This window comes from Musca domestica, unplaced genomic scaffold (assembly GCF_030504385.1).
Source record: "Musca domestica strain aabys unplaced genomic scaffold, Musca_domestica.polishedcontigs.V.1.1 11, whole genome shotgun sequence".
In the NCBI taxonomy this organism is placed as follows: domain Eukaryota; kingdom Metazoa; phylum Arthropoda; class Insecta; order Diptera; family Muscidae; genus Musca; species Musca domestica.
In genome coordinates this window covers 9,752,270-9,779,672 of record NW_026712133.1, presented here as the reverse complement: position 1 = coordinate 9,779,672, position 27,403 = coordinate 9,752,270, and the positions used below count along the sequence as shown (strand labels likewise).

At 35.7% G+C, this 27,403-nt stretch overlaps 1 protein-coding gene across 2 annotated transcripts in view; it reads right to left on the bottom strand.

The window, feature by feature from the left end:
• Nucleotides 1-24,085, bottom strand: part of LOC101888425 (leucine-rich repeat and calponin homology domain-containing protein) — a 45,184-nt gene extending 21,099 nt beyond the window's left edge. Inside the window, exon 1 of one of the 2 annotated variants that reach the window (XM_020036551.2) lies at nucleotides 23,404-24,085. In XM_020036551.2, the coding sequence (XP_019892110.2) occupies nucleotides 23,404-23,665 (262 nt within the window). In that variant the 5' untranslated portion in view covers nucleotides 23,666-24,085. The remainder of the gene's footprint in view (nucleotides 1-23,403) is intronic. The other variant, XM_020036552.2, reaches the window with a different exon arrangement.
• Nucleotides 24,086-27,403: the final 3,318 nt, after the last annotated feature.

Genomic DNA, 27,403 nt, shown 5'->3' with positions numbered 1-27,403 from the left:
TCTTCTCATCTCCTAAGTCAAATTTCATTATTACAACAAGCGATATCCAAAATACGCACATTATCCGATATTTCTACACATTTCTTGGTAAACAGCGGATGAAACAAAAATGTATGCAAGAAATGTCTGCTGCCTACATTCCTATTTTTATACACCATGTATATTAAATTCAAATGTGGCAGAGCCTACAATAACAAGGCCCCTCAAACATTATAATTCCTGTATTCAAATGCACAAGTCTGCGTTATGCGATTAAGTGTAGTTATTTCACAAGCAACAGCAACTGACCCAAATTGCAAAATTTAATTATACCGGATTGGTGAGTGAGCAGTAACACCCTCCTTCCCCAATGCAATTTTCCTAAAAATACACACACACCTTAAAATTTCGACAACATAAATGTAACAACAACAAGATAAAATGCAATCTGCTTGCAGTGAGCATAGGTGCTTTAGATTTAAAGATTTTGTGGCTGTTTTGTATTTAAGGAGTACAAGATAAAATAATTGTCTCCAAGGAGATATCTGTTCCTGGGGAAATCTGAACTTACATTTTTTCATATCGAGTACACATTATATGATAACAAGTGAAAAAGCAGTAAGTTAGGCGGAGCCGAACTTTAAATACCCTCCACCGTTTGGAAAAAATAGAATTCGTTATAAATTCTGTTACAATCATCAAAATACCGAATATAGGGAGGTACCGATATTTTGGGGCTATACGAAGACCTGCTTAGACAATTTTTTTCACAGGCTGCAGTTCTCATCACAAACTTCAAATACGTAATTTTAAACAATTCACGAGAATAAAGTCGCAAAAATCATCAAAATACCGAATATCGGATGGTACCGTTATATGAGGACTATACGAATACGATGCATAGTCAAATTTCTATCACATGCTGTAAAACCCGGTATGAATTGCAAATACGAAATATGACGTGAACCTGTATAGCCAATTTTCTGTCACAGGCTGTAGTAACCATTACGAACTATCATAACGAAATTTGAAATTCCGGTGAACAATGTCGCCAAAAACATCAAAATACCTAATATAGGGAGGTGCAGTTATTTGGGGGCTATACCTAAACGTATATAGCCCATTTTCAATACCAAAAATCCTGCAGACCAAACACACATGTGAGTAAAATTTTATAAATCTACTTCAATTCGTTCGGAAGCTAGAGTGATTTCCACAGACGGACGGGCAGACGAACGGTCATCGTTTAATCGACATAGAGTTTTATGCTTTGTGGGGTCTAAAATGTATATTTCGAGGTGTTACATGACAAACTTAATATAATCTCCATATTATGGAGGTGGTTATAAAAAGAAAATAACTTTTAGGACTATTTTTACGAAACGGTCGGGTCTATTATTGGGAACGACCCGACTTCCATTTATTTCATTTATTATACAACGCAATACAAAGAGCCCATATGGCCAATAATTTGTATTAACTAATAAACATCCTTAACCCTAGTAAACAATTTAGTAAACCTAGATCATAAAGCTGTCATTAACAACTCAGTAGACTAACATGTTTTCCTTATAAAAATGTTTGAATGTTAAAGCCAAACGACTTTCTTCAATCCTCGCAAGATCTTCTAAATTTTAAAAGTAAATATTTTATTTATATTTCACTATCCTACTTAAATATGTTTAATATGTAATAAAGTGTGATTTATTAGCTATTATCTGATTGGCAACACTGGTTTAAACAGCTCACGCACGATTCGTGTTTTGCTTCATCGCCAAACAACTTGAGTTTGGTCTGTAATTTAACCACGAATCGTTTTACAAACGAACAACGCTTGCTAGTCATTGAATATTATTATCGTGCTCTGTCAAAAAAGTTCGCCGAGAACTTCTTACGTTCAGCAAGGAACGTGGGTGGGTAAATAAGCAGAATTGTCGATTTTGGGATGAAGATCAGTCAAAAGCATTGTCATTTCCGTTTTAGGGGCTGATGGCATCACAGGACCGTACCAACTTTTTTTTGCCCAAAATACAAGAGAGGTTGACTTGCGTGATATATGGTTTAAACAAGACGATGTCATATGTCACACAACACGCGTAACAATGGACTTATTGATAGCCGAGTTCAGTGAAAATTTTATTTCACGTTCGGGACAGGTCAATCCGGCGCCTACATCATACGATTTAACGTTTTTAGACTAATTTATGTGGGTCTATGTCAAAGCTCACGTCTAAAAAGAAGAGCCCGCTTCAATTAACGCTTTGGAAGACAACATTGAAGCATTTATTTGTGATACCAGGAGAAATGTTGAAAAGTATGACAAAATTGGACTATCGTATTGATCATTTGAGGCACAGTAGCGTCAACATTCGCATAAAATAATCGTCATTTATTTATTTATTTTTTAAGCTTTCCTACAGCTCTTAAGAAATGTTTACACATTTTATTTGTATTAGAATTTTAAATTATTTAATAGGGGTAGCTTTAACAACTGACATCAAAGCCATTGACCCCCCACCTTTAGAAAACTTGTAAATCTTAAATAAATTAATGCCAACTATTAAATACGGTGCGAATTTATTTATATTTAGGTGCGTAATAATTTCATAAGTAGGTTGAGGTTGAGCATCAACAGCCTGAGGAAAATACTAAATAAAATAGATTTTCCAGACCTAGTTTATAAACATTAGCTATGTGTGTACATTGCAAACATCGTACAAAGATATGAAAAGAGATAAGCAAATGGATATGGAATTTTAAGCCTCTAATTGCCGGGGATATGGGTATTTTTAAAAAACGAGGACATATAACAACTGTTGAGCAGCTGCAGGGTTTTTACTTCAATTTTAACATAAAAAAAAACTTTTTTAAAGAAACTGAAAATTCTGTGTCACTTAAAGGGTTAACGTCGTATGCATGTCCAGTTGCAATTCCACAATTTGTTACTCAAATTATTTGCAACTACAACAAGACGTTATTCGTTTTACAATGTGGCACGGAAAATAAAATCAAAACAAGTCCAAGTATCTATCCACATGTGTATTTATCATCTCTGCCATCTGCTAGCATTCATGTGGCTTTGTATGTGTTTCGATCTAGGCGTTTTGCTTTATTACAACTTTAATGAAAATCGTCCAAGGCAATCTAGGCATCCAGCGGAGCCTGAGAATCATAACCAGTTCGTCAAGCAAAACGGTTTATCGGTCTCTCTCCAAAAAAAAAGCGTGATAGTCCGATGACGACGACAATCAGTCCGACAACAAATATAGCTAGCGAGGACAGAGTGGGAGTGGGAGGGAGATGGGCCAAATCGCTTAATGGTGCGTAAACATCTACTTAGGGGACAGGCAAGTTGTGAAACTACAACCAACATTCATTTAGTGAAACCTCACATTGTAGGGGGGCAACTGCCATGACTGGCGTTTTCAATGAAATTGCATTGTGTTCGGCAATAAAGACTGGACTGCAACCGCATTATGAAAGAAACAGTTGTTGGCGTCGAATGTCAATCCACAAATGTGTACAGACGTTTATATTCCTAGATATAAAAATGTTGAGAATATATGCTATATATAGTTCCAAAGCGATACAACTGACTTACAAATGACAAATCTAATTTACTTTATTGGGTTATATTTCATGACTCCCCTGTCAAAAAACAATGATTATATTGAAACTTCTACCAGGCAAAATGGGTAAAATGTATGCAGTAGTAAAAAAAACGCTTGACCCTTCCATATTGAATGGATAAAATTTCCGAATCCTAGCATCCAAATATTACCTTGTGAACAATTTCTAAAGCCATTATGCTGCTCCGGCTTTTCAAAGTCCAGTGAAATAAATTGATTATTTTTCTATTTGTACTCTTTTCTTTTACAATTGTAATTGCAAATTTTCATAAAGGGAAAATCGGTCATCGTGGTAAAAATTTTGTACATTCCTGCAGTTGTGGAACGGACCATTGGTGTATGTTTTCTCTCTGTTTGCTACTCTAATTAGCTTTCATTTAATCTTTAACACCTTTAGCGTTTATTCGCAACCATAGTTTAGTTAGGTGTATGGTTTCCTCTTCGTTATTTACCGAGAATATACGACACAAGGAAATTGGAACATCACATCTCTATAAGATGTTATATTAGAAATCGGATAGAATTGAAAACTAATACTGTAATGTACTGTTAAACGCATCAGCCGGTAATGTTGAAGGTTGTATACTTTCAGCCTATGTCCGTTTATTTTAATATGTGGGGAAGGTACCGAAGAAGTGGGCCAATATTGTCCATTTTCACATCTTAACTGTCTGCTATAAATATTACAACGTGACAGATTTTGAGTATCCTCCACTTTATCTGAGATATGTGTTATTTTCGAAAATGTTGAACTTTTGTGAGGAAGGTACCATAAAGAGTGGACCGATGTACTCCTTTTTACACTTGATCTAATGCTGATAAAAATATGGGAATATGCAACGTTTGAAGAAAATCTGACGTATAATTTAATGCGAGTATTTGTTACTCGAAATGTTGGCCTTTTGTGGGACCTGACACTTATAATTTAATGCCAATAATTGTTATTCAAAATATTGGCCTTTTGTGGGAAAGGTAACAGAGAAAGTTAGTCGATAAGCCCCATATTCATCAAAAGGAGCTAACCGATTTTGTCCATTTTTCACATCTAACAAGCTTCATCTATCTCAATGATTACTAGAACCACAATATATGGTTGGAAATGCACACACTCAAGGTAAATTAGACAACGTATCAATAGATTTCAGCTTAAATGTTTTTAAATTGAAATAAAATATGCTTTGTTGTAAATAAAAAGTATCTATTTGGTACTTCTGGGAAATTCAACCAATTGAAAAATATAAGTCGCTTATGCCGACAGATGTATACCCTCAACCTCACGTTAGGATTGTTCAAACTGTTGACACTTAATGGTGGGGGGTCCGAAGCAGTGGGCCAATATTGTCCATTTCGTATCTGACATAAGTCTGATATAAATATTATAATGTGTTAAAATTGGACAATATCGACTACTTCCTTAACATTTTATGAGAATGTAATACTTTTTGTAAAATGTTGAAATATGCGTGTCCTACAATATACCGGACATTGACACCTTCATATAATACTGATAAAAATATTGTATTGAGAGAGATATTTAGATATATCAAATTTGAAAAGGATCGCCGAATACTGAAAATTATGAACCTTTGTGGGGGGTACTAGAAGGAGTGGGCTGATATTTACCATCTTCACGACAAATTTTGTGTTAGTATAGACATTGACATGTGTAAAGTTTAGAATGAATCAGATGCTTTTTTCGCATTTTATGAGAGAAATGTTAATTAATAATTTTGACCCATTGTTGGGAGAGATCCAGACATATATCCCATCTTCACACCAGATCTTTTGTTAAAAATCTTATCAAAATCTTGGGATATGTGAAATTTGAAGAGGAATCGTGTGCTTATTTCGCACTGCATGAGAGATCCATTTATTTTAGATCCGTTGTGTGAGTGGTACCAGAAGGAGATAACCAATGTTGCCCATTTTCGCATAAAATGGATTATCCTATCTTGTTTTCTAATGAAATTATTTTCTGTTGACGTTTGTGGGGGAGGTACCTAAAGGGGTGAACCGATATTACCCATCTCCGAACTCGATCTAAGTGTGATAATAATAATCCGATGTTCCAAGTTTGGACCCTTCCCTTCGAAACTTATCGTGCGTACCAATTAGATAGACGGAGTGTCCGTCCGTAGATCAACTCAAAATACCCTGAAACGAATTTGGTCCAAAGATACCTAGAGTCTAAAACATTTATTTCAACAAGACACGTTTTTGCCGTATGAAATGATGTATACCCTCTGTAGCCAAATGACTTCGGGCAAAAAAAAAATCATGGATTAAATAAATGCAATATCAAATTTACTTCTTCTAAAACCTCTATAAATACGTCAAAAGTAATAAGAAATTGTATAAGATGTTTTTTTTAAGATTAAGGCGATTTGTAAATACATAACATAAATACATATCAGATGCATTTTCCCAGCACACACACATGCAAAGGCGTCATCAGTCAACAAACTCGCTTCAACTCATTTACACTGCATCACTATATCATCAGTGGTTTCAAAAATTGCGTGCTTCCCGTATACAAAAATATTCCCATGAGATGACAAGTGGGGTCATAAATCAAGAAATTGTTTTGATAACAACTCTTTTGAGAGCAGCACTTCTCTGTGCCATCAATACTTTCCATAGATGCCAGTCAGTCCAAGTATTCAGAGTGCTAAAGAAAACCAAACAAACAAACAAAAAAAAAGAGAGACAACAACAAAAGAAAACTAATTTTTTCAAAACTTATGTACGTGGGGTACATGAATGGCTTTCTGCCAATTTTCCAATTGGAACATCACGTCTTTGTTGTAGTCACTTAGGCATGGGAATTTCTATTGATGATGATAGCCACATCTCTTCCTCTCCTCACCGTCCCTCATATCACTCCCCTTCATTCACAGAAAAAAAAAAATAAAATGACCAAAGTACAATAACAAAAAAATATGCCACACAATTGGCCGGCATCTAAACAGACTTGGAGGTATTGGAAGCAAGCCAGAAAATTTATCCATGCAAATAAGAAAATAAATAAAACAAACGACAGATTTTTCAAATTACAAATAATTACACAAATACTTGAATGAACGACGCCATGCCTTGAATTCTTTATAAAGACTAGGGAGCAAATTCGTAGGATGAAATAGGCGAATGGATGGATGATTCTGTTTAGAATTGCAAATAACTTTTTTTATTTTAATTTTTATTGACCTACATAAATGTTATGCATATTTTTCTTTTTTTGCTTTACCACCATTTAAAGTTTGCCCTGCGGATGTGGTCTGACGGAGGATAATGAAAAATGCAATTTCCTTATTGCACTTCAATTGCAAAGTGACGGCACGTCTTGTAGAGCACTTCATCTAATGTTTGGCGTAACGAACGAGGATTATGTTGACGAGTGAAGATCTTCAGACGTTTGAAGATGTCGCATGTCGCCATGACATAGATGCCTTGGACAATTGTTGTTACACTACACTACACTGACAACGTTTAGCTTGTCAAGCAGCCGTTTTTACGACAGTTTGTACAAATAAAGTATGAAATAGGTTAGTATTGAAATTGTCGATTTATTATAATTATATGAAGTGTTGAGAAAAGAGCGAAGTTATTACACCCTTTCAAAAAATGTTGAGAAGTATATATGCTATACGGTTAGCGGCTTAAGCGGAAAGCGCTTAGCGCTTCCACTCGTTGCCTTCTGATTTTTTAAGTGATTTGTTTACGTTAATATTTTTCTCAGCCTCCAACAGGTTCTCAAAGGATATTATCCTGCCCTGCCGCAAAATGTTCCAATATTCAAAAATTATTTGGTACCGATTGCATATGATTTTCGAAGATTTTGTGGTAGTTTTGTATTTTTATACCCTTAGCCATATGGGTAGAGAGGGTATATTTCATCTGATACGACCAAAACGTGCCTCATTGAAATAATGGTTTTAGACTTTAGGTCTCCTTGAACCAAATCCGTTTCAGGATATTTAGAGTCGATCTAGCGATGTCCGTCTGTCTGTCTGGCTGGCTGCTGGGCACGATAACTCTCGAAGGGAGTATCCGATTTAATCCAAACTTGGTATATCGTAATATAATTGTCAAACTTAGGTCGAGTTCAGGGATGGGCAATATTGGTCCACTTCTTCTGGTACGTCACCACAAAATGTCAACATTTTAAAAGAAAATAATTTACTGAACAAAAAGAGAAAGGATAATCCGATTTTGTTCCAACTTTGCAAATCCAAATATTTACATCGGTGCCAGATCAGGTGCGAAAATGGGCGATGTCCGTCCAATCCATCAAGTACCTACCTCACAAAGGGTCAAAATTTTGGATAATTTTAACTCTTATAAAATGTGATGTAACTGTCCGATTGTCTTCAAATTACGCACATAATATTTTTATCAGCCCAAGATCTGGTGTGAAGATGGAATATATCGGTCCACTCCTTCCGATACCTCCTCCACAAAGGGTAACAATTTTGAATATTCATGAAGGGCATAAAACACGAAATTAACATCCGATTCTATTCATACTTGGCACATCCAAATACTTCCATCAACATCAACAACAAATCTGAAATCAATTCTCGTCCTATGACAAGTCAATATCATGGAACTAGAATCCAGCCCCTGATAAAATTACTGTCTATATAAATTATACTTTTCACAATTCATTTCCAGGTCGAACCAGCCTATGCTAACCATGGATATAATCACGCACTTTCGTATGACTTTTTACGATGATTTGTATGTTGCGAGTAGTTATTAACAATTAAAATCGGTCAATACATCCATCTGCTCTCTTTAAAATCTTTACATTTGACTCATATAAAACACGGGCAATATCGAGTGGCGAGAAGTGCTCTCATCTACAATCCTCGTAATTAGCACGAAGATTGCTAGGGAGGCGTTGTAATAAAGAAAACTTTCAAGTCCACCTAACGTACAATTCGTCGTCTTACACCTCCCACCTGCAGGATATGTATAATGTATGATGCTATAATGTATAATACTTGATGATCCTTAGAGGTGTATTTCATGTTTAAAACGTAAACAAATTGTTTGGAATGTTATGTTATTCGTCATAAACTCTTTATCAATTAAGTCCATTTCATAAAATAACTCCTTCCCTTAGTTGAAGATTTCTACAACGTTTCCAAATCGTATCTTAAATCTGCTGTAAAGTATTTTTATAGGCCGTCCCTTAGTTAATCCCCGAATCGTTTCGTATTTTTGTTGGAACGTTGTTGTATTTTTATGTCTAGGAAATTGGGTTGTCACCAAATCCGCTGCCCCGACTTCTTTTTAATTCCATAAACAACTTTTCTTTTAAAAATTGGTATTAATATGTCACCATAATTTGATATATATTTTAAAGTAATATGTCAAAATCGAAATTTAATTTTGAATTTAGAACACTTTTTATAGCAACATCATGACGCCATCGCCAGGACAACATTTCTGCGAATAGTTTTCCATTCAATAAAAAGAGAAATTGGAACATTTCAGATTAACATTCACAGCAGTCGTCTACTACCAGCTTCACCACACGCCATAGCTCCAGCAAGCAATGTATCTGCATAAACTTATCAATCCCAAAGTATAGGGTTTCAATTACACTCTTCTTTTTGTTGTAGGGGTTTCTTTAGCCTGGAGTAAGATTCTACTTTATTCCTCTGAGTGTGTGTGTGTGTATGTTTGGAGCTTTTAGACATTGTTGTTGCTTTTAGTATCCACTACATTTCCTCCGCAAGCAATAAGACGTCAATGGCCATAAAAGAAAAGTTTATTCAACCGGTTTTCGTAAATTGTTCTCCTTGGCAAGTCTGCCTTGCAAATGCACGAATATACGTCTGTCTGTCCCAGGAACAGATGCAAAGTGTTTGCTTCTTAGAGTAAAGTGAAGTGGAATGGAATAGAGTAGAGTAGAGTAAAAACAAAGTCTTTTAGAAAATGAGACGACGACGATGATATCGTCAGTTTGTTTTGAAAAAACGTAGCCATCGTAGCCACATTTACTATGACCAAGTTATTAACAATGTCTTCTCGACGCCACAGTAAAAGCATTTAACAATCAGTTGAAACCCTTCAAGAGCTAGTAACCTGGTAATCGTTTGAAAGTCCTTGTATGGAAATCGTTAAAAAAAAAAAACATTTTTTTTCAATTATTGTCTGTTTCGGTATATAACTTGGTTGAGACCCTTTCGAGATACAGAAGCGGCACCGTCGTGAACCATCTCAAGAGTAGACCTTCATTGATTAATACAAAAAGTGCAAAAAATCTTTCGTGTTAACTGTCCTAATTTACGCTTACATTTGGTCATTTTAAATCTCCGCAGAATAACTTAATTAAAGATTTTAAATGTTTTATACCCGAAGGTGGTAATAGTACTCGCATGATGTTATTACAGGGTAAGATGAAAAAACTGCAACCAACTTCAGACTGCTGTGAATTATAAGCCACTCGTCCGACAGGTGTTAAAATTATAACAGTGACAGCTCATTATATTGTTTACAAGCGTACAAAAGCATATTAATAAGAATTTTCCAGAAAATAGTTATTCGTGATGGGATTCAAGCGTGATAGTGTGATTTCTTTATATTTGGCTGGAAAACCACAAGTGGCTATCGATAGAGCACTTCAGCATTTAAATGTGAATAAATCTTTTGTATCTCGTACCATTGCTCGTTACCGTGATTCTGATAGCGTAAGCCGACGTCAAGGAAAGGACGGAAGAAAACAGCAGCATCAGCAGAAATGGTTCGAAAAGTAAAGAAGAGACTTGATCGAAAACCGCTTCGCAGTGGCCGCAAAATGGCTTGTGAGCTGAACATATCGCAATATTCCATTCGGCAAATATTGAAAAATTAGCCATTGAAATTCCAAAAATGCAAGAACTTACACCGCAACAGAAAGAAAATAGACTCAAAAGAGCAAAAGAGTGGCTTCGCTTGGCCAAAAGTGGTGAACTGCCGAATTTGGTATTCTCTGATGAGAAAACATTCGTTGCTCAGCAGTTTGTAAACAAACGAAATGATCGTGTTTATTTGTCAAAGAGGTCAGCTGAAAATGTGCACCTTCAGTTGCCACCAGAACACAAGCACCGGCCATGGTGATGGTGTGGACCGCCATAACAGTCGATATTCGCTCTCCGCTCGTATTAATGGACCGTGGCATCAGTATAAATGCCGAATATTATCGAAAATATTCTGGAGGGTGTAATAAAACCTTGGGCCTGCAAACATTTTGGCCGCAGACCTTGGACATTCCAACAGGTCTTAGAACCATCGTACTCAGCACGCGTCACCCAAGAATGGTTACAAAATGAGGATCCTCGCTTCATTTCCAGCGCACAATGGCCACCAAAATCTCCGGATACCAATCCGTTGGACTATTGTGTCTGGAGTTTTTTTTTCGGAAAGCAAGGTTAGCACTAAAAAATGCCAAAATGTTGATCACCTCAAGCAAGCGCTTCGCCGGGAATGGGCCAAAATACCGCAGAGCAACATTCAGGCAGCGTGTGACGATTTCATTGGCCGTTTAAAGGCTATAATTCGTGCCGAAGGTGACAAAAAATTATGGCGTTTGACTTTGTTGCAGTTTTTTTTATCTCACCCTGTATATATCGTCCACACCAATGCTATGAGTTGTTAAAAACGGAATGGAGGGCGTAGATAAAATCAGAGTTCCGATTTGTTCAATTTTACTCGCAAGTGTAAAATACTCGCGAGTGACTGCACTCGAAGAGTACCAGTTTCACAAGGAATTTACTCCCCACCCTTATATTCCACGCGGAAGCGAGTACTCCTGGCTAAACATCAGCGTCAAGCACAAACTTTTCTTCCAAAATGCATTTCGTCTTCTATTTACCATTTTATCTACTTGATACATAGATTTCAAATATTTCACTTTTTTCATTAATTTTTAATTATTTTCCCCTAAACAAGAGGAAGGCAACATTTCCCGCAACAGGATATTGACAAACATATTGCCAAATTGACCAAAAATGTCGCAGTCATTATTAAGACAAAAGTTTTTTTTTACCAAAATCTACACGGAAGCATTTCCCATGGCTGCATGTGCGACTAAATGTAATTGAGAATGTGTACACATTTTTATTTTACAGGATATTCATTGAAGCTCACTTTGGGGCTTGGCTGCGCCACAAAATGTCACCAACAAATTATTATGGTACATTACACATTCAGGACATGAAAGAAACAGGTGTAACGAGCCATAAAAAAGTTATACACACACGCACACACTTATTTTTTGCACGCAGTATCGCCGAAATGTTGCCCAACTTCAAATTTCATCACAGGGAAGTGAAAAAAAACCGCACCAACCCGCCAATAGTTTTATTCAAATAACTTCTTCTTCAACATTCATGCGACTTATTCCAGCAGTGTATGACAATTTCAGGGGAACGGAGGCCAAGGCAATTACACATAATTGCAAAATATGTAAAGCGAAATAGGTAAGGTATGCGTGAGATACACACATACTTTATATGTAGATATATTTATGCCAGCCAGTCTTAGTTTTGTCGGACTTCGTTTTTGGAACAGGAAGTTCTGCACGAAAATCAGCAACCAAACTGGAAGCCAGGCACACGAACCGAATTACCGGCGATGGTGATTTCATTCATAACAACGACCATGCAGAGGGCCATAAATCCATGTTTGTACACATGTACGTACACACAACCAACTACCTATCGCAGAACATTACTAAAATTGAACACGGCCACAACATGAGAAATGAAAATAAACCCAAACAGCAATAATAAATTGGGGAGCAGCCATATTGGAGCGCACAATAAATTTTACGCTTAGCGCAAAGTTGTCATTTGTTTTGTTCACCCCCTATTTGTCCATGACCCTCATTGTCGTTTGCCAATTACCAGGGAAGAATACTTTAAAGTGGCGTTAACTTTCACTTGCCATTTTGTAAAGCCAAGGGGAGGAGGAGGTTGCATCAAATGTCGAAATTAGAAAATGTCAGGAAAAAAAATTAAATTATATCATGGCATGAGATGCCAGGCCAGGTGTTGTTCCTGTTTTAAAGTAATTAAATCGGGCGCCTTTAGACCATTTGTTTATGAATTGCCTTTATTTGCCGTCTATAAATAAATGAAATTTATTATTGTTAAATTAATTGAGATTTTAAGTTTGAAAAAAAAGTTGAAGTGAGCCGAAATTTAAGATAGAAATTTATATAATAAATTTAATTTACGGCATAGGCATAAATCTATTTTTATTTTTGATCGGATTAAATCGTTTTTTAAAAAGTCACCAAACGAATGTACGAATTTCTATAAATCATGTTTGTGAAGATATGTGTCTATCCCAATCTTGAAAATTATGAAATCGACCAAAGATATATATGGGAGCTATATTCAAATCTGAACTGATCTCTATAAAATTTAGCAGTGGTGTTTGTATGCTGTCTCTGACAACTGGCACCAAATGTCATTGTTTTGGCGTGCATTTTACGGGGGTGAGGGACTTAATTAGCAAATCGGGTAATAATTTATATGGGGTCTTTAGTTATATCTGAACCAATTTTCACCAAACTTGACACACTTTCATCCAGGGTAAAGTCGGCCATATGTGCCAAAATCTATTAAATTTAAGCTGATATTAACCATTTGGTCCATAATAATCTTTCTATGCCACTCGTCCGACAGTTGTTAAAATGGTTCCAGCTCATTATATTGTTTACAAGAGTACAAAAGCATTTTGGTGAGAAAAAGTTATTCGTCATCGAATTCATGCGTGATAGTGTGATTTCTTTATATTTGACTGGAAAACCACAAGGGGCTATCGTTGGAGCACCCCAGCATTTAAAAGTGAATGAATCTTTTGTGCCTCATACCATCGCTCGTTGCTGTGATACTGGAAGCGTAGCCTGACGTCAAGGAAGTGGACGCAAGAAAACAGCAACATCAGCAGAAATGGTTCGAAAAGTAAAGAATCGACTTGATCGAAACCCGCGTCGCAGTGGCCGAAAAATCGCTCGTGGGCTGAACATATCGCCATAATCCATTCAGCAAATATTGAAAAATGAGCTCGGGGTAAAGTCATTGAAATTTAATAAAGTGCAAGAACTTACACCGCAACAGAAAGAAAATAGACTCAAAAGAGCTAAAGAGTTGCTTCGCTTGGCCAAAAGTGGTGAACTGCCGAATTTGGTTTTCTCCGATGAGAAAACATTCGTTGTGCAACAGTTCGTAAACAAACAAAATGATCGTGTTTACTTGCCGGTTGCACACCACAACTCAAGCGCCGGTCATGGTGATGGTGTGGGCCGCCATAACAGCCGCTGGTCACTCTCCGCTCGTATCAATCGACCGTGGCATCAGAATAAATGTCGAATATTATCGCGAAAATATTCTGGAGGGTGTATTAAAGCTTTGGGCACGCAAACATTGGCCACAGCACGCCCCACCTAAGAATGGTTACAAAATGCGGTTCCCCGCTTCATTTCCAGCTCACAATGGCCACCAAAATCTCCGGATACCAATCCGTTGGACTATTGTGTCTGGAGTATTTTGGAAGCAAGTTTGGCACTAAAAAATACCAACGTGTCGATCGCCTCAAGGGAATAGGCCAAAATACCGCAGAGCAACATTCGGGCAGCGTGTGACGGTTTCATTGGCCGTTTAAAGGCCATAATTCGTGCCAAAGGTGACAAATTCGAACAAATCTAAACTTATTCTAAAAGTTGATGCTATTTCCGACATTTTTTGCTTTCATTCAATAAAATTAAAAAAAAAGGAAAAATTATGGCGTTTAACTTTGTTGCAGTTTTTTATCTCACCCTGCATATGCGTCGAATATGATCGTGAAAGCGCATAAATAAATTGTATAAATTTCTAAATACGATTATTTCACAATAAATAAATTTCAGTCAAAAAGTTTCAATTAAATTATTGTTAACTATTTCCAAAAATAAACCAAATTTTATGCCAGCTAAAAACATTTTCAATTTCTTTTCACCACAAAAAATTAAGCAAATGAGATTAAAAAACTCTCGCAACCCCCATGGATGCTGTGGTTTATTGTTTACGCACTTTGTGTAATACAAAAAAAAAAAATAAAATAAACAAATTTCAAAAAAGAAAATAATCAACCACAGATACAAAAATATTTTGCAATCTTGGACGAGCAGTGGATGGTTGAATGGCAAGGCAATTTAAAAAAAATACCAAAAGTATTTTTTTAGCTAACCAACAGCTGCAATGAATCATTTGTCGGTACATATTTTTTATTAGATTGGCTGGTTTTACACAGTTTTGTAATTCAATAGCAATATTCCGTACAAAAGCATTTGAATCGTTTCAAATGTTGTGGAAAAACAAAACACTTACAACAACAAGGCAAACATCTTAAATTTCGTAATACAATCGTTTTTTTTTAATAAATAATTCAAATGTTCGACAAGTTTAATAATTGTCCATACTCTACTGAATTTTCTATAGCTGGTATTTGGTGCTTTCGAAGTTTCACAACGAATCGGATCATGGTGTATTTGAGAAAAATTGGAATTCTTTTGATAATTTTTATTACAAACAGTGACTTGAAATTAAAAATAGCTACAAAAACTATCATCTATGCGGGCTATAGTCGACATAAGTGACGACCATTCTTCAAGCTAAGAAAAAAGTACTACAAATAACAAGTAAAAACGTTGTAAGTAACTTTAAATACCCTCCACCATTTTGAACGAATTTGGCAATTCTCAAAGACCTGCATAGGTAACTTTTGTCATAAGCCATTATAATTTTCTGTCTTAGGCTGCAGTATCCATTACGAACTTCAAATACCAAATTTGAAACAATTCCGGTGAATAATATAGCTAAAATCATCAAAATATCCAATATCGGGAGGTACCGTTATATGGGGGCTATACCAAAACGTGGACCCACATGGCCCATTTTCAATACCATCAGTACTACATAATATACATTTGAGTAAAATTTTATCAATCTACTTCATTTCGTTCGGAAGCTAGAGTGATTCCCACAGACGGACGGATTTTATGCTGATCAAGAATACATATACTTTGTGGGATCTACAATGTATATTTCGAGGTGTTACAAAAGGAATGACATACTTAATATACCCTCCATACTATGGTGGTGGTTATAAAAATGTTATAAAGAAGATATATAATTTATAGAACATGAAAATAATTACTTCCATGAATTATCCACGGGGTTACCTTTGGTTTATCATCCACGTTTCCGAGAAAGATGAAAAATGTCCATTAACAACCCTTATTTTAATCGATAATCGCGACGACTACATTGACAAACAAATGTTGACAGAGAGATGCGTAAATCCACTTGTAGAAGGCAGAATTTTCTTTTGACAAGTACATCGACAAGAACAAGTCACACTTGATCTCTCTAACAAATCTTTCATCCATCATAGACACATCGTTCTAATATGAACTATGGCACGTTTTCGAAACCATTTACAGATGCTTAAACTTTGTGTTAGCCACCCCACCATACTCCCAAAAGAGAAGGTTCTTTTGTTCAAAGTTTCCCTGCAGATATGTTGTATACGCACGTGAGTTGAAGTTGTATTGGAGGGCAACAGAGTGGTTGAACAACCCTTAAGTTATGATTGAAAACCTGGGTACATAACTTTTAATGGTCGAGCGAATGGAAATAATGGCCAAATTTATGATTTCTTTCTAATTGGATAGTGATGAAGGCTGCCTCAGAAGATATTTCATTGAAAGAAATCTTCAAACTTCAAGTGGAGTTTTTTGCTAAAGCTTCAAAGATACACTGGATACACTGAGAAAAAAATTATATTTATAATTTTCCTGCTAGTCATATCTGGCAATGTGGTAACCCCCTTGTCACCCATACATTTCCAAACAAAGGTCAATACATCATTGGCAAATCATGTATATTTATCTACAAATAATGACAATAACATTACACCCCTTATAGTTTGTTTAAAATAACGTCGATATGACCATAAAGACAGTGCTTGTCCTTCGCATTTCTGCTCCGTCAATCCTCCTTTAGTACGTACTTCATAGAAATGCATAGTAAAATCGTTACAATGGTCCTAGTCAACACTTGGTACGGGTAATGCACACTTCAGCCCGAGCAGTAGTTATTTGCTCTTTTTCTGACGAAGGCTCCCTCTTTTGTGTCTTCGCATAATTGGCATGCAGATCACGGATTGTTTACGACGAACGTACGCCCAAACGTAGACAATCGAAAAGCATTTCCATTACATCCACTCGCACACACAGACACAATGACTGATGTTGGGTTCTTTGGAGGCTCCACATAATTTGTTTAATTTCAATTTGTGTGTTTGTAGCCGCCGTCTGTGTTTATGTATAGTTGTTGTTGACGTTCCTTCCAAGCTTAGACTGACAGCCCCAACTGCGAAGAACGTTGTGTCTTTTTGCCTGGAAGTGGGGAGAACCTTTATAGCTATAATTGAACATTTAACTAATGAATGTAAATTTTTTGTATTTCCATAAAGAGATAGGCGGACAGACAGGCATACAGGCAGCGGAAAGGCTGTCTGATGAAACAACTGCAAATTTATTGCTTTAGGAATGTCGTTCAAGAAAATAATTCGAGTTGGAACGAAAATGACAACATAAGGAACACGAAAAGGTATGTTCGCACTGAAAAAAGAAACAACATGTTCCGGGTTGACCAAAAAGTCTGAAGAGAAAGGACATAATAGAGAGCTACAGGAGAATGTAGGAAATCCAAGATAAAAACAAGTACAATTTGTGATAAGTTTGACAGAACAGAACTTTTTTTTTTATTAAATTTCACAACATGGAGAAACCGAAAATTTTCATTCATACGTGTATCCTGCGCCTTGGACATTCCAACAGGAGCACCATCCCACTCAGCACCATCGCGCTACCCAAGAATGGTTACAAAATGAGGTTCCTCGCTTCATTTCCAGCGCACAATGGCCACCAAAATCTCCAGATGCCAATCCGATGGACTATTGTGTCTGGAGTATTTTGGAAAGCAAAGTTGAAACTAAAAAATACCAAAGTGTCGATCACCTCAAGCAAGCGCTTCTCCGGGAATGGACCAAAATACCGCAGGGCAACGTGTGACAGTTTCATTGACCGTTTGAAGGCCATAATTCGTGCCAAAGGTGACAAGTTCGAAAAAATCTCAACTTACTATAAAATTTGATGCTATTTCCGACATTTTTTGCTTTCATTCAATAAAATTAAAAAAAAAATGTAAAAATTATGGTTTTTGACTTTATTGCAATTTTTTATCTAACCCAGTAAAACTAAGATCATTTATTCCCCGTGATCAAAATGAACAATAATGCATTTGACCTGACATCCCTAAACATTAAAATATGTCAGTTTTGTATTTATTTTTCTTATCGTCTTCGACATTTTGTTTCTACCGTGGCATGGCTTGGAGCCCAGAAAATTCGCTGCACGTCAATGCTTATTCGTCATCAATGTTCGTCATGACTACAACTTCCTGAATATGAGTGAATTCAAGCGATTTCTTCGTTTGGTGTCGCTTGTTTCCCTTATTCTGCGGATGGATGATGTTTGTCGTCAAGTTTGTTTTTCTTTAAATTATTCTGTTTATATTACACTTAATAGGACAAACAAATGTTGTCATTGTTGTTAATAAATTTGTAGATTTAAAAATGTCACAAAAGTGATAATCCCATTAATAAATCTTCCCATAGAAAATCATATCTTGGATATAATCTTATTATTTTACAAATTATTTCAATTGCGAAAATTAAACAGGTATATTGAATTGTTTAATCGCCCAATGTTCTTTTAAATACCTTCTAGAAAAACTAGGTAAATTAAGGAACTTCGAGACAAATAATATATTTAATGAAAAAATTTATAAAAATATATTTGTTCGTACATATGCCTATTATTCAAATCTCAACCATAAAATTCACCAACAAAGAAATATAGAAGACTTTCTTTCCAGACCACCTCTTTCACGCGGATCATGGATGGGCATTACAATTCAATTATCAATACATGGCGTGAAATTTTTTTATTGGGAAAGAACGGAAATTAATTAATTTCGTTTAAAAACCGAATTGAGGAAATAACGTTGTGTGTGTCGCTTAGGTGTCTGTCTGAGCATAAAGTGTGAATGGAAGCCGCTTTACCATACTTGTATACATCGGAATTGCTAAGAATTACATGGTGTAATTTATCTCCTCATACACTTTTCTATATTTTTATGTGTGCATGTCTCGTTTTTGTATCTTCGGTGGGCTTGTTTTTTTTTTAGACAAGCTCATTGGAAGCAAACAAATGAAGACGACACACTTAAGTAGATGCGTCTTTTGTTTAGTTGATAACAACCCGTCGAGAGAAATATAAATACAAAACAACGAATGAAAATGGGAAACCCATGGATGAATGAATGAATGAGAATTTAGTAATGAATACAAATACAACAACAAAAGTAAATTACAACAAACATTGAAACAAAACAACCAACCTAGAAATGGATGAAATGAAATTGGATACAAGCGCTAAAGAAGAGTTGATTAATGTTCACAATGATGATGACACGCTCCACAAAAATGTATGTCTCGTTGTCTATCTATTCCCCCCGTCTGTTTAACTATGAATTTGTCTATTCTTCGGTCCGCATTTAATTAAAAAAAATCGTAATCGTATATATAAACAAACAGAGAATAAAATGTGTTACAAATGTCATAAAGAATCTACACATAACATTCGGAACCGAAATGTTTTATTGTGTGTGTGTGTGTGTTTAAGAAATAAATAAATTCAATTTAATCTAAACCCTACAGCATGTGGGTTTTGAACGCACTACAGTCAATTCGAGATTATTGGAATTCACTTTTTTTGTACACCGGTCATAAATTTTTGTACAAAGTATGTACCACGCAAAATCATAACGTTTTTAAGCGTGGAGTTTAAAAACGGCCCCATGGAGGGTCGAGATCCACTGGTTATATAAGTTTATGTTTATCTGTGAATAATAAAGAATTGGTATCAGTTATGCGGAATTCACTGTATAAACTCTGAATGGCTGGACTAAAGCTTAATGAAATCGATATTTTATTGATATTGATTAAATGAGATAACATAAGCAGAGACAATTGGGTCGATTCTACGAATAAATATAACTGTTTTGGGAATGCGTTATATACACTATGTATTTCCATTATTAAATACATTGCCAGATAACATGAGAAAACCTGTTACGCTTCTATCGCATAGACATTCATGGTTGAAAGATAAACATTTTATTGGCTGATGAACTTAGATCTGGGGCTATTCTTAGACAAGGAAGACTAAGATTTTTTTACTTTGCACATTATTTTGATTTACCGTGGAGGTCCAAGCTAATTAACTTTAGCGACAAGAACATCGCAAGTTAGAATTATAGTATATAAGAAACTGGTTTCAGTGAAGAAATACTTTAAGCCTTAAAGTCCTAATGTACATTCTACATTTCTGTAACGAGATTCTCTCTATAACGAGTAAAAAAAAAATATATAGCCATAGCCAAATGCATAAAACAAATAATACCAACTATTCTAATGTAGAGAAATTCCAACCAAGATAAGATTCTACTTTTATTCATTCCTCTACTGTTACTAAACCTTTCGCCTCATCTCTTCATGTAGGACAAATTGGATTATGTTCCGTTGTCTGAGAGTAACAAAAAAGCACGAAATGTAATATGAACAGACAAAAGATAAAAACAATGCAATTAAAATTTTTATTTCCACATCAAAATGAAAAGAAGCTTATGTGATTTGAAAACACATTGTTGTTACATTGGTTAGCTTTATGGTATTCCAGGTGAAATTAGTTTAGAAATTATGATGTACATCAGTGTGTACAGGGTGAGATGAAAAAACTGCAACCAACTTCAGGCTGCTGTCATTTCTAAGCTGCTCGTCCGACAGATTTTAAAATTATTCCAGTGACAGCTCATTATATTGTGTACAAGCGTACAAATTTTCCAGAAAAAAGAGTTATTCGTGACGGAATTCAAGCATGATAGTGTGATTTCTTTATATTTGGCTGGATAACCACAAGTGGCTAACGTTAGAGCACTCCAGCATTTACATGTGAATAAATCTTTTTTGCCTCGTAAACAAACAAAATGATCGTTTTTACTTGCCAAAGAGGTCAGCTGAAAATGTGCATCTTCGGTTGGCAACCAGTACTTAAGCGCCGGTCATTGTGTGGTCGATGGTCTCTCTCCGCTCGTATTAATCGACCGTGGCATCAGAATAAATGCCGAATATTATCGCGAAAATATTCTGGAGGGTGTATTACAGCCTTGGGCACGCAGACCTTGGACATTCCAACAGGAATCAGCACCATCGCACTCAGCACGAGCAACACAAGAATGGGTGGCCACCAAAATCTCCGGATACCAATCCGTTGGACTATTATGTCTGGAGTTTTTTGGAAAGCAAGGTTGGCACTAAAAAATACCAAATTGTCGACCACCTCAAGCTAGCGCTTCGCCGAGAATGCCCCAAAAATACCGCAGAGCAACATTCGGACAGCGAGTGACGGTTTCATTGGCCGTTTGAAGGCCATAATTCGTGCCAAAGGTGACCAATTCGAACAAATCTAAACTTATTCTAACATTTGATGATATTTCCAAAAAGTTTGGGCTTTCATTCAATAAAATTTAAAAAAAATTAAATTTGACTTTGTTACTGTTTTTTTATCTCACCCTGTATATAATATATATCACGTATAACGAAAAGTACTCTTTGGAAGTATACGCGTGAAAACGAATTCCTATTTAATTAAAACTCTGTTGATGTGAGGAAAACCATTTTTTTATATTTTAAGCAACGTTCAAAACAAAACACGGGCAATCTATTAATAGCTTCCAAAAATTGAGGATGAAACTATTAAAGAAAGTCTTAAAGTCGGGCGGGCCGACTTTATGATACCCTACACCACTTTGCTAATTTAGTAGAACTCCGCATAACAATTAAACGTTTTAAGATTCTTCAATTTATTGTATATTTTTTCCTAGTTCTGCTCACACCCCCCAAAAATTCATTTCTGTTTACGTCCTGTAGTCAACTATCATCTCAGACTTGCTACGAAAGAATAAAGATAATAACCTACTATCTGAAACTAAATGATAAATTTACCATAACACATTGTAATTACACTTATGAACCAATATCCCTTTTCATCTTGGGACCATATATACCTACATAGATTACTCCAGACTTTTTGATCTACTTTAAAAAATCAGTTTATTATTCAATATTTTAGTACTTTTGGCATCTTAAAAAGAAACATTTCGGCAAATGGTTACAAGTATTTAAAAAACATGACGATATACTGAATTTTAAACCAACTGCATCAAATTTTTTCGGCTTAACTGTATATTTCGTATCCAGATTTCATGAAATACATACTCCACTTGATACCTTGAAAACTTATGGCCTAGACGATACTGAAACTACTAATTTAAAACTAGCAACCATGGTAAAAACGCGTCGGAATAAACCTGTCAATATTTCTTGTCAATTAAATGACAAAAAGTTCATATTCCTAAACGACTGAGAAGTAGCAGTCGTTCGTCAAAAATCTTCGCATACATACATAGTAGGATAATTCCAATCATATTATCATCATACATGTTCCCAGGAATTCGATCACAACATATGCTTTGCATTTAAATCGCATAGTCTCCAAACTCCCACATGACATGCCACATTTTTGATGTAGTGCGCCTGTCCATGGGTGAATCGTCATAAAAATTGCATTGTCGGTACAAAGTAAACGCTCAGCTGGTTTCTGATGAAAAAAAAAAACAAAACTAAGAAGTCATTGAAAATTCGCTGCACCAAAATTCACAAGACGTGACATTTACTCCTTCCAGTCATGTGGAAAACGCTGAGACGACACCATCCACAGTCAGGGGTGCAACATGCAACAACAAATATTCAAAATTCTCCAAGCATATATGGAGTTCGACTGCATGCTTGCAATGTGCAGGCTGGCTGGATGGCAGTAACAACTAGAAGATGGTGTTCGTTCGTTAGTGTTGTGGATATTTTCATCCACCTCCCCAATACCACCACCACCATTCCATAATGAAAAGCGAATTAAAATACAAATGTTGTTTCCACATCAAAGCCATAATATTGATTGTCCTTGAAAAAGGAAAGAGAGAGCGAAAGGCACAAAACCATATGGACGAAAAATGCACCAACACAACATGCTCGCAGTACATTCTACCTCCCTTGGATGCCTTGTCCGTATAGCGAGTATAGAGACCCCTTGCTCGCGACACACACAAAAGCAGCTGATGTTTGCCACAGACAAAACGACAGACTATGGAGGAGAACAATTGAGTGTGTATGCACCCGATACCCAAAATAAAGGTGGTTGAAGTCTCGATTCAATCTTCTCTCGGCAAACAATTATTTCTTCCGTATACCCATTTGGGTGTCCACACCATTTTTTCCTTATGAATATTCATAAATTTTGCTCTACTCTAGAATTCGTCAAATTTTCTTTTACAAAAAAATACATTTTCCAACTCCAGCAGATGACGGAGCATTCTGGTCATGTTTTCGAAGGAAAGGACTCAGCTGTTCGAGTGTCTGCGTCTGGCATATTTATGTCTGTGTTATGTGTCATGCCACCGTGAACGACCGCACCCAACGGACAGACATAAAATAAGATATTGCAAAAATCTTAATGCCTCAAAGATAAAGGATGCAAATGCAGACAAAGGAAGAAAGAGGCGGGGCGATTACTTACCAGCAATGACCGTGTCACTCAGATTGAATTTAGTTCCTGTTTTAGGGAAATCCTTCAACTTTCTGTTGGTCAGAATCAATTCTCCACTTAGATGAGCCTCCTCAAGTATGCGTTCCAGAGAACGTGCCAACTGATGATGGTGTCCACCGGATGCAGTACCACTGCCTCCGCCAGACCCAGAAGTGCCGCCACCGCCCCCAACCACTCCCACACTGGTATTGTGGAGTCGGTTGTAGACGGCAGCCGTCGCTGCCATCCTCATTTGAAGTAAATCTTCCTCTCTACAGAGGAGGCGCTGCTGCTTTCAAAAGAACTGCTACTGTTCCCCTTTTCACGATACACACAACTCGAAAAATCCTGTATCACTTGCGCTCAATATCGTCGCATCGGATTTATTTCATATTCGTATACAAGACACTGATGTGGACCCAATTTAACTGATTTCAATTCGAATTTGTGTAATTTTCATTTATGATTTGCTTTCTTTTCCACTTAATTTTGGGCTAACTTTTTCCGATTTTATTTTTGTTTTATTCCCACAGACACACACGCACACTCTCTCACACATCACATATTTATTCCAATTCCTAGAATATATCTTCCCCTTTATTTTCTTTTAACTACGTCCGACGCGAACGTACTTTCGCGTTTCAGGGCTGTTTTCTTTCTGAGTTAGGGAGACATAAGTCGACTAGAAATTTGAAAAGTCGATGTCGCCCTCATCTGTGGTGAAAATCTCACAGTCGACTACTCGTAATCGATTACCGATTTAAAGATCTTCGATTTTTAGTCGACTTCTTTTTTTAGCCGTTGAGGTTTTTATGGCTTTAATTTTTTTAATTTTTTCCATTTGCTAACAACTTTGTTGGCTCTCAGAATTAAAAACTACAGACATTACTACACATGGTTCAATAAGGAGGCAGAACAGCTTCGTTAATATACAGAAATACAGCCCTGAGTCAGAATTATTCAAAATTATATTCGACAAGTTGTTTTCATTATTTGGGTATTCTTCCTCATGTTTAAAATGAGGAAAATGGAATATCTGGATTTTCTTTCAAAAATAGGATCGAAACAATTCAAACTTTCAATACCATGACAAAACTGTTTATTATCGTCAGTGAGCGCCCCAATATACATTTGTTCCAATCAAAATTGGCAGAAGTCGGGCACACTTAGAAAAAAATTGTAATCAGCTGGTAGCTCTATCTTACCCTTTTATAGTACCATGTTACTACAGCTATTACTAGTTGTGTTCCAGTACTTTTTTAGTAGTAAAACTAGCAGAAGAGAGAACAGTTCGAAATGTCATTCTCATTTAGGTGTGCTCAAAAAATAAGGGAACGGAAAATTAGCAAAAATGCGATAAAATGTCAAAATTCAAAAGTAAACTGTCTAAATCGGACTGGTGAAACCTTACTGAAAAGGACGCCAAAATTTAAAAAAATGAGTATTGAAGACGATAAGTTAAAATTAATAATCTATAATAATAATTAATAACCTGATTTCTCATTCAGCCATTCCTCTTCACTGATGGAATCATCCAAAAGTGAATACATCAGTTGCTCCATATTTTTTCTTTTTGTTTTTTGCACGACAAATATTAGTTTTTCCTTTAGTTTTTAAGTTGATGATTTTCTTTATTTTTGTTGTGACGCGCGAACATTGAAATGTATATTTTTTTCTCGAGAGAGAGCTGCAAGTTTTGCTAGTTTTTGGAGTACGGGAACGCGTTGTAGCAGAATTAGTTCTAATTAGTACTAATTTGTAGGTTCTGGAACACAACTACTATCATGGTAGAATTAAGACGGTAAAGTTATATGTTTAAAATTTTTCAATATTATTCATTTGACAAATACCATTGAAAAGAAAAAAGCTGGATGTTATTTTTTGAAAAAAGGTTATCTTGATTGGTCTCGGACTGTTGTTTCGTTTTACGTTTTTTTACATATCAAACGCTATACCTATCAATTATTTATACAGGGTGAGATAAAAAAACTGCAACAAAGTCAAACGCCACAATCTTTAATTTCTTTTAGATTTATTGAAAGAAAGAAAAAATATCGGAAATAGCATCTAATTTTAGAATAAGTTTAGATTAGTTCGAATTGGCACGAATTATGGCCTTCAAACGGCCAATGAAACAGTCACACGCTGCCCGAATGTTGTTCTGCGGTATTTTGGCACAATCCCGGCGAAGCACTTGCTTGAGGTGATCGACACTTTGGTACTTTTTAGTCCAATAGATTGCAGGTGCTGGAACACAGTATTAGTAATGCACGACTTTACCTTCTTAATTCTACCATGGCTATAAAATTCGATTACAAAATAATAAATCTTCGAAAATTTGAACATTTGGTACATAATCAGCGTGAAGTCCTCGCATGGCATATTTTGTGACATATCATAAAGGGATGTCAGAGCCGCACTCGAATTCTCCCATCGTTTTTCCTTATATTTTGACATTAATATGCCTAGCCATGATGCCGAGCTGCTTATGTACACTCACTTTTGCAGGTTCTGAAATAGAGAAGTTGTCAGGTAGTCACAAGTTATTTTGCAAGTTTGGTGGAATTGTTGTTACTTTTAATTGTACCAACACACATGGATCAATAAAAAATGTTGCTCGACTTCAAAGAAACCGGAAAAATTCAACTCTGTGCTGGAGTCTTATAGTGTCAAATAAACTTTTAAATATGCAACAGTAGGCTTTGTTTATTTTTAATTTTTTAAATAAAATATTTATATTGGGAAAAACCCACGAAACAAGAGTGGAATTTCGGGGTTATTCCACAAGATGGAATCTAAAATAGTAGGATAATACAGTTTGATCACAAAATTGTACAATTTTTTATCTATTTACGTGGAAAATTTGCATTTATTTTGCAACCAAATTTGAAATAATTTCAAATGATTGTATTTTTTATTCAAAACAATACACACACATACACAAGATGTGTATATGTTTTGGCAGGATAAGGACACCAAAAGAAAAAAATTGTATTTGAGGGGTAGCTTTGTTCTACCTTCTGTAGCTAATGAGAGCGGCGTTGTTTAGAATAAACTTGAAATGCGGTAATATCTATTTTCTGTTCCGTGAGAAGTGTGCAAATGAAATAATGCATTGAAGTATTGGCACCATTTTTCCTCATTACATTTCGAAATGTATTTTCATTGGCGCCATATATGTTCTATTACTGGTAACATTTTTCGGTATACCATAAGTCGGCTAACACCTAACACCGACCTAATAACATTACCGTCAAAGCAAAGACACAAGTTATGTTCCAGACGTAAAAACATTCTACTATTTTGCATGGTACAATGATATCAAGGTAGGGCTATGATACCATATGATTTAAATTTTTTTATTTTCTTGGCTTAATATGTCATCTTTATTTGTTTATGTATGTGTTTTCTTTCAATAACAAAAAATTGTTCAGAAAATATTCAAATTCAGGTGTTTTCAAAATGTATGCATCGTATGCATCGACAAAATCTAGATTTTTTGTAGCGAAATAATCCTTTAGAGATATATAGTACATGATTTTGAAAAGAATTGTTGACCTTTCATTCAGTTATCGCGATTTTCAATTATTTATTCAAAATAAATGCAACAAGTTGTTTGGTTTTTTATTGTTTTGATACTAATTTTGACATTACAAGCCAAACAGGTAGACCTCTATACTTGCAATTTTTTCAAAGTTGACCTACCTTCTCTTCATTGTACCATGCTATTTTGCACGTTTTGTCCATAAAAGAAGTTTCCATTGCAATGCATTTGGTATCTTTTGGTTTTTCGACTCTTAAAATTTAAATTACTTATTGATTTCCCACAATAAAGAATTGATATTTAAGAATTAATATTAACTCTCCTTGGTTCAATTTTCCACAAAAATAATGAAACCAAAAGTAAGAATTTCTTGATTATGTAACTATGGATGACGAGCAGTGCTCTGTTAATTGGTTGAATCGTTTTCGAAAATTATTGTAAAGTATT